The sequence below is a fragment of the Aptenodytes forsteri genome, unplaced genomic scaffold (assembly GCF_000699145.1).
Source record: "Aptenodytes forsteri isolate BGI_AS27 unplaced genomic scaffold, ASM69914v1 Scaffold323, whole genome shotgun sequence".
NCBI lineage: Eukaryota > Metazoa > Chordata > Aves > Sphenisciformes > Spheniscidae > Aptenodytes > Aptenodytes forsteri.
Genome location: NW_008795323.1, coordinates 722789 through 737754, shown reverse-complemented (window position 1 = coordinate 737754; position 14966 = coordinate 722789). Strand labels below are relative to the sequence as shown.

General features: G+C 35.8%; 1 protein-coding gene across 1 annotated transcript in view; it reads left to right on the top strand.

Moving 5' to 3' along the window:
• SPECC1L (sperm antigen with calponin homology and coiled-coil domains 1 like) overlaps positions 1–14966 on the top strand; it is a 56135-nt gene that overhangs the window by 29282 nt on the left and 11887 nt on the right. The window contains exons 10-12 of the mRNA XM_009279983.2: positions 480–563; positions 2299–2455; positions 5997–6099. Coding sequence (XP_009278258.1) covers positions 480–563; positions 2299–2455; positions 5997–6099 — 344 coding nt within the window. The remainder of the gene's footprint in view (positions 1–479; positions 564–2298; positions 2456–5996; positions 6100–14966) is intronic.

Genomic DNA, 14966 nt, shown 5'->3' with positions numbered 1-14966 from the left:
TAAAGGCACCTTTTTGACTCAACTGCACGGGGGAGGGAAAAAAACCCATGTTTTTATTTAAAAAATAAAAAAAAACAACCCAACAAACCAAAGGAAGAAAAAAGTCACATAAGGGACAAAGCAATCTGCTTTACCAATCCACGTTGTGAATGGCATATTGAATATTTTTGGCCATGTGCTAAATGGGGATTGCTTGCTCAGCCTTTTGGTTTAACAATTCATTTTTTATAGACCAGGGCAAGTGGGTTAGTAAGAGGCCTTAGGGAAAAAGGATTGAGAAGATCATGATGTATTCATGGTGATCTTCATTGGTAATGAGCAAATTTAGGCCGCCTTTTTCATACAGATAAAATCAGTTGCTCTCACTAAAACCGCCAAACTCAGCCACTGGTAGACAATGTTCATGACTCATACTTAAATGTCTTACATTTAACTGGAATCTTTGTTAATCGTGTTCTTTCTTCTTTTTCTTTGTCCAGAACATTTGTTGAGAACATCTTCTACCAGCAGGCCAGCATCTTTGCCAAGAGTACCTGCTATGGAAAGTGCCAAATCTATTTCTGGTAATACCACGTTTTTTGGATGATTAGTAAAATCAGGAACTCTGATTCCAACACTGTACTTACAGATATACTTTACTTTTTCAAGAGAAAACTTTGGTCTTCAGACCATCAAGCTCTTGTCAAAAAACCTCTATTTGGATATTTGGAATAGCATATTTTTCAGTGTTCAAGTTTTCTGTTGAAATATTTGGGGAAAGAAACTAAAGTTGCATATATGACTTGCACCAACATACCAGATGGACGAGTATGAATCATGCATCTAACAGACAACTTCCATGTCATCTTTCCTTGTATCACAAATAATTTTGGTGTGCAAGGTATATATGAGGAAACAAACCGTTCCTGGCTGCTACATTTTACTGCTTGGATGTAGGATTATTTTTTTTTAAGTGAATGAAACAGAGAAGCATATTATTGTTCTCTAATTAAGCAATTCCATTTTTGTTTGTGGAAAGAATTATTTTCAATGGTTTAAAATAGGACGATTGTTCTTTTTAGGTAACAAATGCATCATTATACATTATCTAATGCATATGAATGTTTTCCCATATTACCTAGCAAAACTTCTACCCATTCTGTAGGACAAAAGAATGTTTGCAGTGAATCATTTTTAAATAGTCCATTTTGTGACTGGCATAACCTACAAATATTTTTCAGTATTAATCATAGTGTTTGCTGCACATTTGATGTTAACTTTGGATTTTTAAAAAATAGAGTTGCTGAAGAGAAGTTTATGTAGAGTGTTAGTTTACTATCAAGCTGATGTCTTAGTATCAGCAGGGGCTTCTAAAAACAAATCTTTAAGATCTATAGTACAAATAGTGTGATACTGTGAAAATGGTACTTTCTATAAACTAGGCAGAACTAATTTGAGAGAAATATTTTTTAAAAACACCTATATTTGAGTAAATGGTTTCAAGAAGAAAATGTGTTTTAGATCATTTGATTTCTCCGGGAAAAAAAAGAAGTGTTTTTTCCTCAACTTCTTTTGTCTAGTATTTATAAATTAATGTACTTGCCCCAAGTCATTAGAAGATAAGCCTCTGATATATGTGGATTTGCACAAACATAAACAATGGTGACTATTTAGGTATAAAAGGCAAACCTCATACTTTTAACTGTAAACTCTTCAACGCAGAGAAAACATTACCATTCCAAATTTGGTTTTACAGCGTGTAATGCTTGTGCTTTCGTTCGAAAGAAAAATTGTTTGTCCTTTTCTCTGTGGAACATGGATGAATGGTCTCAGGTCAATCTTTGATTTGCTTGCTGAGGATATTTAATTAATGTCCAGAGCATCACATACATGCCAATTCTTGATTAAAATTAAGTGGAAATAAAGCAGCTGTCATCTCTAAACTGTTTTGGTTTTCTTTTTTCTTAACTACTTGAAGCTTAGCCACATAACTACATGGACCAGAGAAAAATTAAATGGTTTGTTGTTAAAATTCCTTCTCATTCATAAAATCTTGCAAATGGAAGTAGCGATGTTCCATTGAGATACATTCATCAAATTTTCTTTGCTTCAAGATACAGGCTTGATCATAAATGTTGGCAGTGCAGTCTAAATCCTTGATATTTCCTAAGTGGAAAGTACAAAGAAAAATGTTGAAGCCTAGTATTGTATATGGGTTTCCATGCATGGTTTCTGAACTAATGCTTGTCAGAGAGCAAGAATGAGTTTGAAAGGTTTTATGTTTGCAAACGATAAATATATGGGCATTTTCCCACTCAGTCTCTCGAAGAAGTAGTGAAGAAATCAAACGGGATATCAGTGCACCTGATGGAGCATCTCCAGCATCTCTCATGGCAATGGGTACCACCTCACCACAGCTGTCACTCTCATCTTCCCCTACGGCATCAGTCACGCCTACAACCAGAAGTCGAATAAGGTAAAAACCCTTTTTTGTGGTGCACTGAAATGTGTTAATTTCATAGCTCTGTCTGCATATATCTAGTATATAATATTGGCACTAAGACTGCAGAATCTACTGCCACCCATACAATAACAATCTTCAATAATCTTTGAGAGCTTCAGAAAGTGTTTTCTGCAGCTCAGTATATGTTTTGAAAGTTAGACCAGAAGTTAGGCTTTTTAGAGCTTATGAGGTTAATACCAAAACTTTATGCTCCACTAGAAAACGAAGCTAAGTCATGTCACTAAATAATAGGATCATATCAGTTCAAAATACTATGAAGCCAAATTCAAGAAATGAGCTTATGGCATGTTGAACAAATCTTTCAGAGTGGCTTGGACCCAGGGAGACCACATGATAAACCTTAACTTTTGTAATCACAGCCGAAGACAAAAAGCAGCATGACTAGGTCTTAATTCCAGACACTGCCAAGTCTTCTAAATAGCCACGAGTGAATGGGCCTGGGTTATTTGTCCCACAGATGAAATCATAATGCAAGTCTAAGTAACAAATGGCCAGGCAACCCCCTTTCATTAGTAAAATAAAAAGATAAGTCTGTGGTAAATTTAAAACTTTTCCTATCTGTAGTGTTATCAGTCAAAGGACTTCAAAGTATTTAAGCCTCGTGTTATGCAAGTGAAGTATGTACTTAGCCCTCCTTCATAGATTGGGAAACTGGCAGATGAAGCTTAAAGGACTTTCTCAAGACCATTTAACACAGAGCTTTCTGACAAAGCTTTTGTACAGCAGAAATATTAAACCCTTAATGTTCTGAGACCTTGGCAATATGTAATAACTACATTATAAAATTGTGAAGTTATTTACAGCTGTGGGTGCTATTGAAAATTATTTCCCTGAAATCAGCTGAGGCATGCCTTAGTGATGCTCTCCGTTCACTGTGCAGAAATTAAATTGAGTTTGGATCTGTGGGTACTTTACCAGCAGCAAATAATATTGTGTGTGTTAGCACCTAAATTTAGACTGAGTACATCCAAAAAAAAAAAAAAAAAAAAAGACTAAAACACCTGTATATGAACTTTGAACTGGTAATGTATAAAATTGCATTGATGGCAGCCTGCAGACTGTAGCAAATAGTGTGGCATTTCATGGTAAAATCATACAGTTATAATTACAATATCTTTACTATGCTGCCCAACCATTGACTGCAATGCTAAGCCCTACAAGAAGACTCAGTAGTGGAATCTGCAGCAGTGGGTGCGCGGTGATGAGCACGCTCTTTGGAACTGTCCTCAGAATGTCGCTGCTGGACTTCAGTTTGTTATGTGGTCAGGTTTCTCTTTTTTCCCCTACCTTTTTCTGAAAGTTGTTGTAAAATAAATAGTTATTGCTATAGTTCACTAAAACAAATACTTGCAGTTTACGGTTCCCTGTTCTAGTTGAAACTTCGTTGGCTCCTTGATTTGGAATACAGTTGACCTAATATACTAACTTGTAAGATTTATATATCAAACAATTTTTCATTGTACAACTTATGCTAATTTATTTTCTTCAGCAGTGTTTTCATAACTGTGAGAACCTGATATAAACCATGTGCTCTTACTGGAATTTGAGAACAGGCTGTACAGCTCCCTCATGGCTAAACAGTATGTTTAGCGTAAAGAGAGGGAGCTTTTCATTTGAGTTCTCGTATGTTGTCCCAAATCTCTGTTTTAAAGTTCTTGTAGTGTTGCATAATCTTCGTTGTAGATTGAATATGCAATCCCATTGTTATTTGTTTCAATCACCAATGAAAAAAATACACCAGTTTGGGTTGTTGAAATATGTACTGATTTAAGAACTGAAGTACAGCATTTCTTGAAGCATCATTCTGGCTGTGTGGTACCTATGAAGTTTAGATACAGTAACTTATTCAGATCATTTATTTCATATTTAAAATAACACAATTAGCAACTTCCTTGTCATGTTAAATCTCTCTGAGATTAGCAGTTAGGTTTGAAGGCTCATACTGCTATCTTCCATGCTGAAAGGCACTTACTGTTTCCTGTTTACTGTTCTGCTGTGCATATATTTTCATGGATGTTTCAAATGCCACCACTGATATCTCTTTCTAAGCAACTTTGAGATCTTGCCAACTGTATTTCAGTGAAGACTGGCCAAGCAAATTGCAATACATGTACTTAAGATTAGTGCCTTAGAACATTTCACTGTATGTTGGCACATGTTCTCTTCTTTTATGCGTTGAGTGACAGATGCTGATATGTGGAACAGTCTCTGGTGTTCCGTTGGTAGCACACATGCATGAAGAAATCCACATCCCCTGGATGCTTTCTTTTCCCCTAGCAGGACCTGGAGAATTGCTACCTGTAAATCTGCAGCAGAGAATCTGCTGAAAATACTACGTATTTCCACCCTCCACCCCTCTTTCCAGTCACCAAATGGGTTGTAAAGAACAAAGAGTTAAAGGTTTGAGAGTGAATGTATACAACCTGTATCCCTTTTTGGAAATATCCGAAAGGAGTAATTTAAGGTATCATCTTTGTGGATGTTGTGGGAATTTTGCTTACATCTGCATAGAAGTCTTTAAAAAATGGCAGATGAGGAAATCTTTGCAGCATGGATTCACTGATAGTGATCTTAATTTTCCAAATGGAAATTATTAAAAATAAGAACAACTGCTGGCACACTTTACGTCCAGTAACTAAGCTCCATAATGGTGTAATACCTAGTCTTTTTGTCAGAGACTGTTCACTATAGTGTCTGTAGAAATACTGAATCATGTAACTAGGCCACTACAAAAGTATTAACCTCTATAATATATATTTTTTTAATCTAAGTACTGGTTTCTGAAGCCTGGTAAAGGGATGTCTGTAATGTAAGACTCGTGAAAAACTGGTCAACCCAGATATGACCATTCCTTTCTTCCCCAATCCTTCCTTAAAGAAAAAATGACGTAAGGTAAGCTTGACAGACTGGAAGTGAAATTAATTGATAGATTTTATTGGTAATTGAACATTCTTATTTCAAAAAAAGTGAATCATTATTGTGCCAATATATCAAATGGCAGATCAACCTAGTTAAATCATCCCCCTCTTTTTTAAGAACTCCAGATCTCAGGCAAATGCTAATATGCAAACGTGTTGTTTCAAGGTGACATTTGTAATCAGCCATGAGATGCAAAAGAGATAGCATCAGTTTATTCTCTTTCTAAATACAAAATAAAGTCACTTGAGTTAGCTTAATGGTTCAAGCTGAAACTTACCATGTTGTGAGTTTAATTTTCTGAACTCTTAGAAAAAAAAATCATTGAGGTTGAAAGACCTAGAAAAAAAAGTTTGAAGGAAAAAGAAGGATAATTTGCTAGTGAAAGAATTACTCCAAAATAACTCTTAAGTCTCTGCAGGTATTTCTGTGTGTTCTATTTTTCAGTCAGTAGTGCTGTGCCTTACTACTTTCACTGTGACATTAATTTGTCCTTTTTTTAAAGTTTTTACAATATGTATTTCTGTTGCAAAAGATATGTTACAAGCTCTGAGTTGCACTTCTGCCTTGTTCCTAGGGAAGAGAGGAAAGATCCCTTGTCTGCCCTAGCAAGAGAATATGGAGGATCCAAGAGAAATGCCTTGCTGAAGTGGTGCCAGAAAAAAACAGAAGGATATCAGGTAACTGTAGAGCTGTTTAACGTAGCATACTTCTAGCTGCAACACATTAGAATCTGCCAATGGCATAAACCAGGCTGCTCCACAGTTGACTGCATAGATTGCAATGGCACTGGTATGTACTGTACTCTCTTCTTGGAACACATGCTACAAGTCCTAACCTAACTAACATTAATAGCTCTTTAGTCGCTTTGCTCCATGTTGATAATAGCTTTTTTCTTAAGGGGGCAGCTGACCTCCTATTGAGGCACTTTAAAACAGCCTTTTACAGATTACACTTTTGAAACTGTTACTGAAACTTTAGTAACTTAAGGTTTAAATTAATGTTTCCCAATGCAGTTGGAATACCATTTCTTGAATTTCAGAGAGGGGGGTTTTGATAGGTAATTAGTGTAGGGGTTTTTTGGATCTTTCAATGTGCTCCCATTTAGTCTCTATTTAGGGACAGTTTGTTTTGTGAAGGTTGCATTGTCTTGCATTTTGAACTTGGCTTTTTACTGCGGTTCCAGACTTTTTTTTTCAGTTAGTCCAAATGTTATCAGAAGCCAAAAGAACTAACAAGATAACTATCCAGAGTTCTCCTGATTACATTATTTTTTCAAAAGAATAGTGGCTTCAGCAAACTAAACCAGGATGTTAATAGTCTGACCATGATGTATTTGTTTGATTAACTTGTATTGAAAGTGTTTGGAGTTCCCAACACAATCTTCAGTTTAAGAACTTTACTCTTTCCATGACTTGAGACTCACAATGCAGGAGGAAGTTAAGAGCCGCATAACAGGATGATCACCCATCCATAGGAAAAGTCATCTTTCAGTACAATGGACAGTCTTGTGATATAAGCCCTCCCCCCTCTTCCTGTGGCACGTCTAGTACTAAACTGTGCTATTTCTGAGGATAAGCTTCTTTGTGGAAAGAGCCTTTCTCCTTCCCCACATTTTAAAAAAGGCAGGATGTTATATTTCTTTATAAATCCTCTAAAACTGAATGCAAAAATATTTTCCCATATTGTCTTGAAATGAAAGATGAATTTAACAGCTTCCTTATCTGGTTAGGAAAAGTAATAGAAAATATTCTAAACTTTTCATTCTGTAGTTGTGTACACATGCAAGAGCATGCTTTTGTTTATCTAGATTGCTGCTTATAATTACTTGAGTTTTATAAACACTAGTAGAAGAATAGGTTTTGAGACTTACTGTACTTGCTTCAACAACTGTAATATGGTTCTCTGCTTGTGTTGCTACTGAGAAACCATAGCATATAGCATCTGTAGAACCAATGCATGCCTTCTTTTGAAAGAGCTGGATCATATCAGGAGGTTATATTAAGACATTCTTCTCCAAAAACTAACTTTTGCTTTACACACACTCATTTTTCATTTCTTTGTTGTACAGAATTTGATTATTTTCAGTATCCCCTGAAATTCAGTTCTGGTTGAACACCATGTTAGTGGTGTTCTACTGTTCTAAACATATCTAGGATTGTATTCATTGTGAATAGTGCTTATCCAGCTTTCTGGCATTTCAACAACGTTATCAATGCCAGATAAGGATCTTTTTTTTAAAAAATTGAAGCTCTGCTTAGTTTTAATTTAATTTTAAAACTATGTGGATTCACAACTGACAAACAGTAAACAAGCATCAGAATAATTAACATCTCCCTTCCTCATTCAGTCCTACTTAAGGTACTCTAGCTCTCTTCCTTCTTCCCTGTCGCCCAAATATTGACAGGGTACCTTTTCTTACCTCCAGCTCCTCCTAGTGTCTTATACGCTGCCACAATTCCCTTTTATCCCCAGCATTTCCCATCATTATAACGTCCACTTTTCTTCTATACCACTGTTTGCTTTTGTTTGGCTTAGCATCTGGGCAAGAGCCAGCACATACTTTTTAGAGCTACCTGCATGCTGACTGACGATCTGTCTTCAGTCTCTGAGCTGCTGTGTGAGCCACACAGAACAGAGGAGTCCTAAATATCCCAGCCTTTTCCTCTGTAGGAATAGCAGTAGGTCCACTTTCTTTCTAGTCACCAATTTGTATCCTGTTACCAATTTAAATCAATGCTAGCTATTATTTATTTAGTTACAAATATAACAGGTTAAAGGAAAAATACTGGCAAATTGAGTCTGTGACAAGTTCTAAAATGACCTTGAAGATTTTAACCATGATTTGGAAACAAGGAAAAGAGTCTTAGAAGGCTTTTGTTTCAGAATAATTCTTTTGTTAATTTTATCCTATTCATATTATATCAATTTGTTTCTAATGCAGATCTAATTAAACTACCAATATTTAAGTAAAACTCAGCCCTGTAAGCCAGTATTTTTCAAGTATGTCTTTGCCAACATGGAAAGATGTGGTTACTTCTTCATCAGTTGCCAACCACAATCACTTTTTTTGTCTTGTTTTCTCCCTCTCACCTGGAGGTGCTGTCTCACAGCTGTAGGTTTTTATGCATACATAAATATTTGTAGAAAATTATACGTAAAATATTTATAGAAAATTATTTCAGCTGTTGGTGTTTCATAGAGAAGATGGAAGCATGCACATTGAGTTAAAGCCCGATTTCTAACAGAGCCATGTTTGCTCCTGGCATTGCTTTACCTTTCATTTCTGGGATTATATTTTTTCACTGGATATTGGAGAATAGATTAATTTCTGGTTTATACATGGGTTAATAAGTAGTAATCACACAAATAGCCAGATACAAATCTTAATTTCAAAAATTTTGTTTAAAGTGTACAGAGTTATAGGTGAGTTACCAGTGGCTTAAAATGTTAAAAACAAGGTATGATGTAGCTGGTATACCCTTGTAAATGAGCAGCAGCATAGGATTGAACATTATTCTGCTTGGAGGCCAGCTGTAGCTCTTGAGCTGCTTTTTATTCCATGTGTTGAAAATACTAAAGAAGGAAAAAAAACAAACAACACACCAAGGTCTGTACTGTTTCACAGAGAGAAGGTTTCCTTTATTCACATGGTACTTGAGAATACAGTACTACTTAATTGCTTGGTACAACTAGTTGGGTTTTTTTGTCTGCTCAAATAAAATGGAAGAATAACTTCTGCTCTCCTATCCCCTCTAGGAAATTACTTTCAAGCTTTTGATTAAAACTCTTAAGTATCTCTGTTTTTAGAAGCTTGAAATTTTGTGAATGCTAAATAATTCAAAGATGATAGTGTGGTGAAGCTCTAATTTCAGACCATTATAGCGGAAGGATTTTATTTAAAGCCCTTCACACACATTCACAGACATTTACGCCAAACTGCGCTTTCCACCTCTGACAAATATGTAGTTCCATATTGCAGAATTTTTAAAGGAATCTTAAGACTTTCTTTTTTGTGAATGCATTACGATAAACAAGCTAATATCTAATCCTGTTACGAAACTATGATAAATTACTTCATTGTACAGTTTTCTTGATTTATTCAAGCAAATTTGGAGGGGAATAAATGAACAGATTTCTTGAAATGTAGTGGTGAAACAATATTTAACTGTGTTCCAAATCTGGTATTTTTTTAAGAGTACCTCAATAAAAAAATTAAGGTTCAAATAGCCAATGAAAATAAGAGAAATTCTTACTGATGTAAAAAACTGTATGGCTTTTTCTCTTACTATGTTGTTGTTTTTAATATACATGCTGTCTGAATGTTGTTTGCAAGCAGAATTTCTCCTTGAAGCTTAGGTTTGGAGGGTGGCCATCTGCAGAAAGTCATTGCAGAACTAACAGCAGGCAGGTTCTGTATTAACTTTCATCTAGAGCCTGTTCAGTCTAGACAGTATTGCACTCACTAAGTTACTGAGTTTAATTATATTCAGGGCTGAACAGATCCCTAAGCCATGAAAGAGGAGAGTTGCTCTCTTAAGATAAGGGGTTTTTTTTAAGCATTTAGATAAAGGAGGAACGAATCACCTTTAGTTTTCAGATGAACAGACACAAAATACTTGAAATTTGATCATGTGTTAGCTTACTCAGGATCTGACATACTGATTCAGAGTACAGCGCCAAGTGCTGCATTTTCCAGAGGGAAGAGAATCCTCTTGGCTCCTCTAAAATATGTGCAGTGTCATAAAACTGTCATAAATTCCAGATATCTTCAAAGCATAAAGTAATCCCATCCAGCTGTTACGGAGCATTTACCCTAGCTGGAACACAGCTACTTTCATTTTGAGTACACAACTAATAAAAGTCAAAAAAAGGATGTGAGCATGCATGTTTCACATTAAGAAGGGGACCAACAAACAGGATACACACATCCTTACCCATTCTTATCTACAGCAATATTTCAATTTATTTTCCTTTTTTTGTCAGCATACTGAGAGCTAATTCACTTCCAGAAGTCTGACACCAAAAAAGCAATTGTCACAAGATAGCAGCAAGAATAGACTAAATTTTTTTTTTAACCTTTCTTTAAGCTTTCCACGCTTCCTAATTACAGATATACTGGAAGACCTCCTTAATGTAGCCTTGTTGTACCTGTCCTCTAATTCATGCAATGCTGCTTTTTCTGGAAAGACCACCTAATTTCTACCTCCTATACAGATCAAAGCTTATGTCTTACAAAAAAATTTAAAACTTATTATCTACATGGCAGCAATAAACAGTAAAATTGTTTAGTGATTGAGCAGTGTGATTGAATATGAATGTATGTGTACCTAATGCTATGCTGAATGTACCCTGAAATCAAGCAATGTTTTCATTTGTACTCAAGTAATAAGTGTAGAGGAACAAAGCTAAGGGTAAAAGATGGTTCGGGTTGCCTTTTTTTAAACCTGTTCTTATATACACATCTTTATCAAAACTAAGCTAGATCATATTCTACTCAAAGTATTATATTGATTTTAAAAAAAGCACAAAAAGAGGACAAGACTATGTGCTTATGTAAGCCTATGTTCAAATAATGATTCCAGGGTGTGCATGCTTTCCCTGGTGCTGTCTGGTTGATTCATCCAAGCAGTCAGGCTGCCAAAACACTTCTCTCCTTGGTTTAAGCTGTGATGCTTTAGCCAAAAATTGTTGAGTTAAGGAAGGACATACTTCCTTTTTCTGTTTGGATTGGATTCTGATACAAGAGAGATGTCAACTTGTTACACTTAATTACAACAAAATTTAGAATAAATTATGAAGCTGTCTGTATCTCTGTAAGTGCTTCAAATGTTAATGTCTGAAGCTATTATTGTTTTTTTTGAGAATGACTGCTCCTTTTATGGTTCTTTTTTGTGCCAAAACCAAAAAATAATGTCTTTTGTATGGAAAGAAACATTAACAGTCAATATTTAAGGGGTTTGATGGTTTATATTTGCCATTTACTGCCTTTTCAGAAGCTGGGATTGAAGAGGCAGTAGTTGGGACTGCTGTTAGGTCTATTCCAGAAATACTTTTATGTTCTCACCTACTGCCAGAAGTACTGATAGCCTCAGCTTTAATCCACGATTTGAGAATCAGTGAATCCTGATTCAATGGAGCGTGGATAGCAGTTATTTTGTAGTTTACCTGTCTAATTTTTTAAATGGATACTCTTTTCTTTTGTGTGTATGTGTCTTTAAAAGCTTTTAAAAGCTTTTTAATCGTAATTTTCTGCCATGGGAAGAAGCCTGCCAAGGTCTGTACACTTAAACCTCAAATCTTGTTTTAATGGTTTAATATATTATAGTACAGAATCATATTAATGCTTTTGCTTTCTTAGCCCACTTATTTCATTAACTAATACAACAGAGACATAGACACATGTTTTTATTTTCTCCATGTCCTAACTCATTTGTGAGCCAAACTGAGTTGGGATGTGGGAACCTCTCCTCCTTGTGCAGAGCAAGGGATGGAGAAATAGCTGCTATGGAGTATGCTCGTCTGCTCAAATTGTAATATACATAGTTCAGGGAGATTGAAGACAGCTGTGGATATGTCTGCTGTAGAGATAGTTAAAATAACTTTGTTCTTAGTTTGTAACTATGTTAGAAACCATGGTTTCTATAGTTGGGGGGTTTTGGTGTTTGCAGGTTTTGTTATCTGTGGGGTTTTCGGGGGGGGGCGGGGAAGAAGAAAGTTGAATCACTGGGTTATAATAGTCAATATCTGTTTCTTGCTTTTTAAAAAAAAGGTATTTTCACTCATTATGGAAGACCCTCGGTTAATTTAGGATTATTGCAAAAAGCAATAGGAGACAATTTCAAAATTAGCACTACACTGGTTAAAAACACTTTAAAATTGTGATTAAGTCATAGGTTGGGACAGACCTTAAATTGATGTTATGCAGAGCCCCGTTAAGCAGTCTAGAATGTTTCTAGTGAGGGAGATTCCTCCACTTCTCTGGGCAACCTATTCCAATGCTTAATTGTTTCATGGTGAAGACTTTTTTTCTTATATCCAGACAAAATTTCCCTGAAAAGAAATTGTGCCTGTTGCATCTTGTCCTGTCACCATGTGTCCTTGTGAAGAGAGTACCTCCATCTTCTCTCTAACTGCCTTTTAGACATTGGAAGACTGATTACATCTCTCCTGAATCTTCTTTAGGCTGAATAAACCAAGTTCCTTCAACCTTTCTTCATCTGTCAAGTTCTCCAACCATCTAATCATCTTGATAACTCTCTGCTGTGGACCCTTTTTTATTCTTCAATGACTATTTTGAACTGGGGGGACCAAATCTCTATACAGTATTCCAGGTGTAGACTGACAAGGGCCCAGTAGAGTGTAAGAATCCCATCCCTTGATCTGCTGGCTGTACTCTTAGTGATGCAGCTCAGGATACAGTTTGCCTTCTTTACTGCAAGGATGCTCCTCTGATTGTGCATCCAGTTCAAATTTACTGTTTAACCACTATTGTATTTTAGCCTAAGCTGATGGATTGTTTTGTTATTATTACATTTCAACCTTGTTTCAGGAAGAATCTTCTTACTCTTTTCTCCGCCCCCCCCCCCCCCCCCCATGTGAGTGCAAGGGAATACTCATTCTGTGGTGACTGCTCCTACCCTCCACTTCGCAGTTTAATAGGACCTTGAAATGAGTCATGCTTGAAATGTTTTTTGTTGTGGATCCACCAGGATGTTCCCCTACCATCTTTTTTTCTCCTCTTTGTCATGGCTGTAGAATGGACTATAGAATTTGGCATGTTTGATTATGTAAAATGTTATATTCTTATGCTCTGTCTCTAGAAGCGTCTTACAAATTTTTAACTTTGTTTTTTATTCCTGGTTGGAAAGTGTCTTCCACAGATCTTTTTATGACGACAGCCTGTTGCTTAACTCCTTTTGTTAGAATTGCCTTTTTTTAAAAAAATCTCTTCCAAATGCTAGAGGTGACTTCACTCCCATCCTAAGTATTAAACATTAATAGACAAGGACTGATAAATCTCCTTCTAGTTCACCTATCTCTAGAAAGGCTTTTTCCTCATTTGACGGTTTATCTGAAAGTATGTCCTTCAATTGCTTTAATACTTTGTGGTCTGAAATGGCTTGAAGAAAAATTCCGGATTAGATTCCAGCAGAAACTCTTAATACAGCCAATTACTTAATAAAAGCAGTAACAAAGAAGAAATTATGTCAGAGATTTTAGGCTGATGTTCTGTTTACCGTCAATTCTTTGAGAAATAAGAGCTTAATGCAAGATTGATTTCATTATACTGACCAAGCTTTTTCAAAAAACCACAAGTAGTTAAAAGCATTTGGGAAATAGAATTGTGCTGTATTTAAATGTGCCAGTTATGTGCTCAAAGCCCTACATAAAAAATCAAATTTTCAGTTTAAATGACAGTCTGTCCAGTTTCTAGATTTGTTTTTTAGTGTCTGACCAATATTATACTTTTTTAGTCTGAGAGGTAATAATACTTCATAATGCTCAGAGCAATTGGAAACAGAAACCAGTCCCTTTTAATTGTTTCCTTCCGTTGTATTTAATTCAGCTTCTCTGGATACATTAAGATTCTTGGATGATGGGTTTGTTTTCTGCTTGTTGTCTTAATAATAAAAGCTGGGCCCTACAGGAAGATGTAGAAAAATAGGGTATTCCAAGTTATTTTTGAGAACCAACCAAACTTGTAGGTGAACTTTTTTAACTGGCCCTTTTTTCCAATGTTTATATTCCAAATTCAACATTCTATGGATGCTACTAATATTTAAAGTGAAATTTTTAGTTTATACAATTATAATGTTTAAGGGAAGATGACTTTCTCTTGTTTTAGTTTCATTTACCATTTTCAGCACAATTTTATCCTGTTTTTCTTGCTCACATGTTGGGGTGAGGGAATATACTTATAGAACTATGAAAAATGTCTCTAGATTTTGGAGGTGAGCACTCCTCCTGGTTTTTAAAGTAAGTGAAGAGTTCTGTCTTCAACCCCAGTTTTTCTATAGGTCTATTTTCTAGCTCATCCAGACTGTTTCGATACCTTGCAATTTCTTTCTTCATATATTCTGAGCACAAGTCTTCCTTCTTCATCCACAGGGTCAAACCTCAGATGTAGGTTCTGATGATCTCATACACATCACCGCAGCATCCTATTTTCTAATTTTGATGAATGCATTCTGGCCTGTTGATGTCCATCCTGACTGTTGCAAAGATCACTATTCAAACGCATTGCTTTAACAGTATTGCACTGTTTGCTTTTCCTTTCTCTGTGCTCTCTCATTTCCGATATAAGCTATTGTTCTCACTTTGAAGGCTGTGTACCCTTTCCATCCCTCTTTCAGTACTGAGATCTCATCTGTGCTTCAGTGATGGTGGTGTTCAGGCTCAAACTCTTAAATTTTCAAATAAATATTGCTGTTCTTCCTCTGAAATGCATGGAGCAACCTGGGAGAGAAAAAAAGACATTGTAAGCTCTGTGAGGCAAGGTACTATCAAACTTTATTTTATTTGTAGAGTGACTGGTGACTGACTT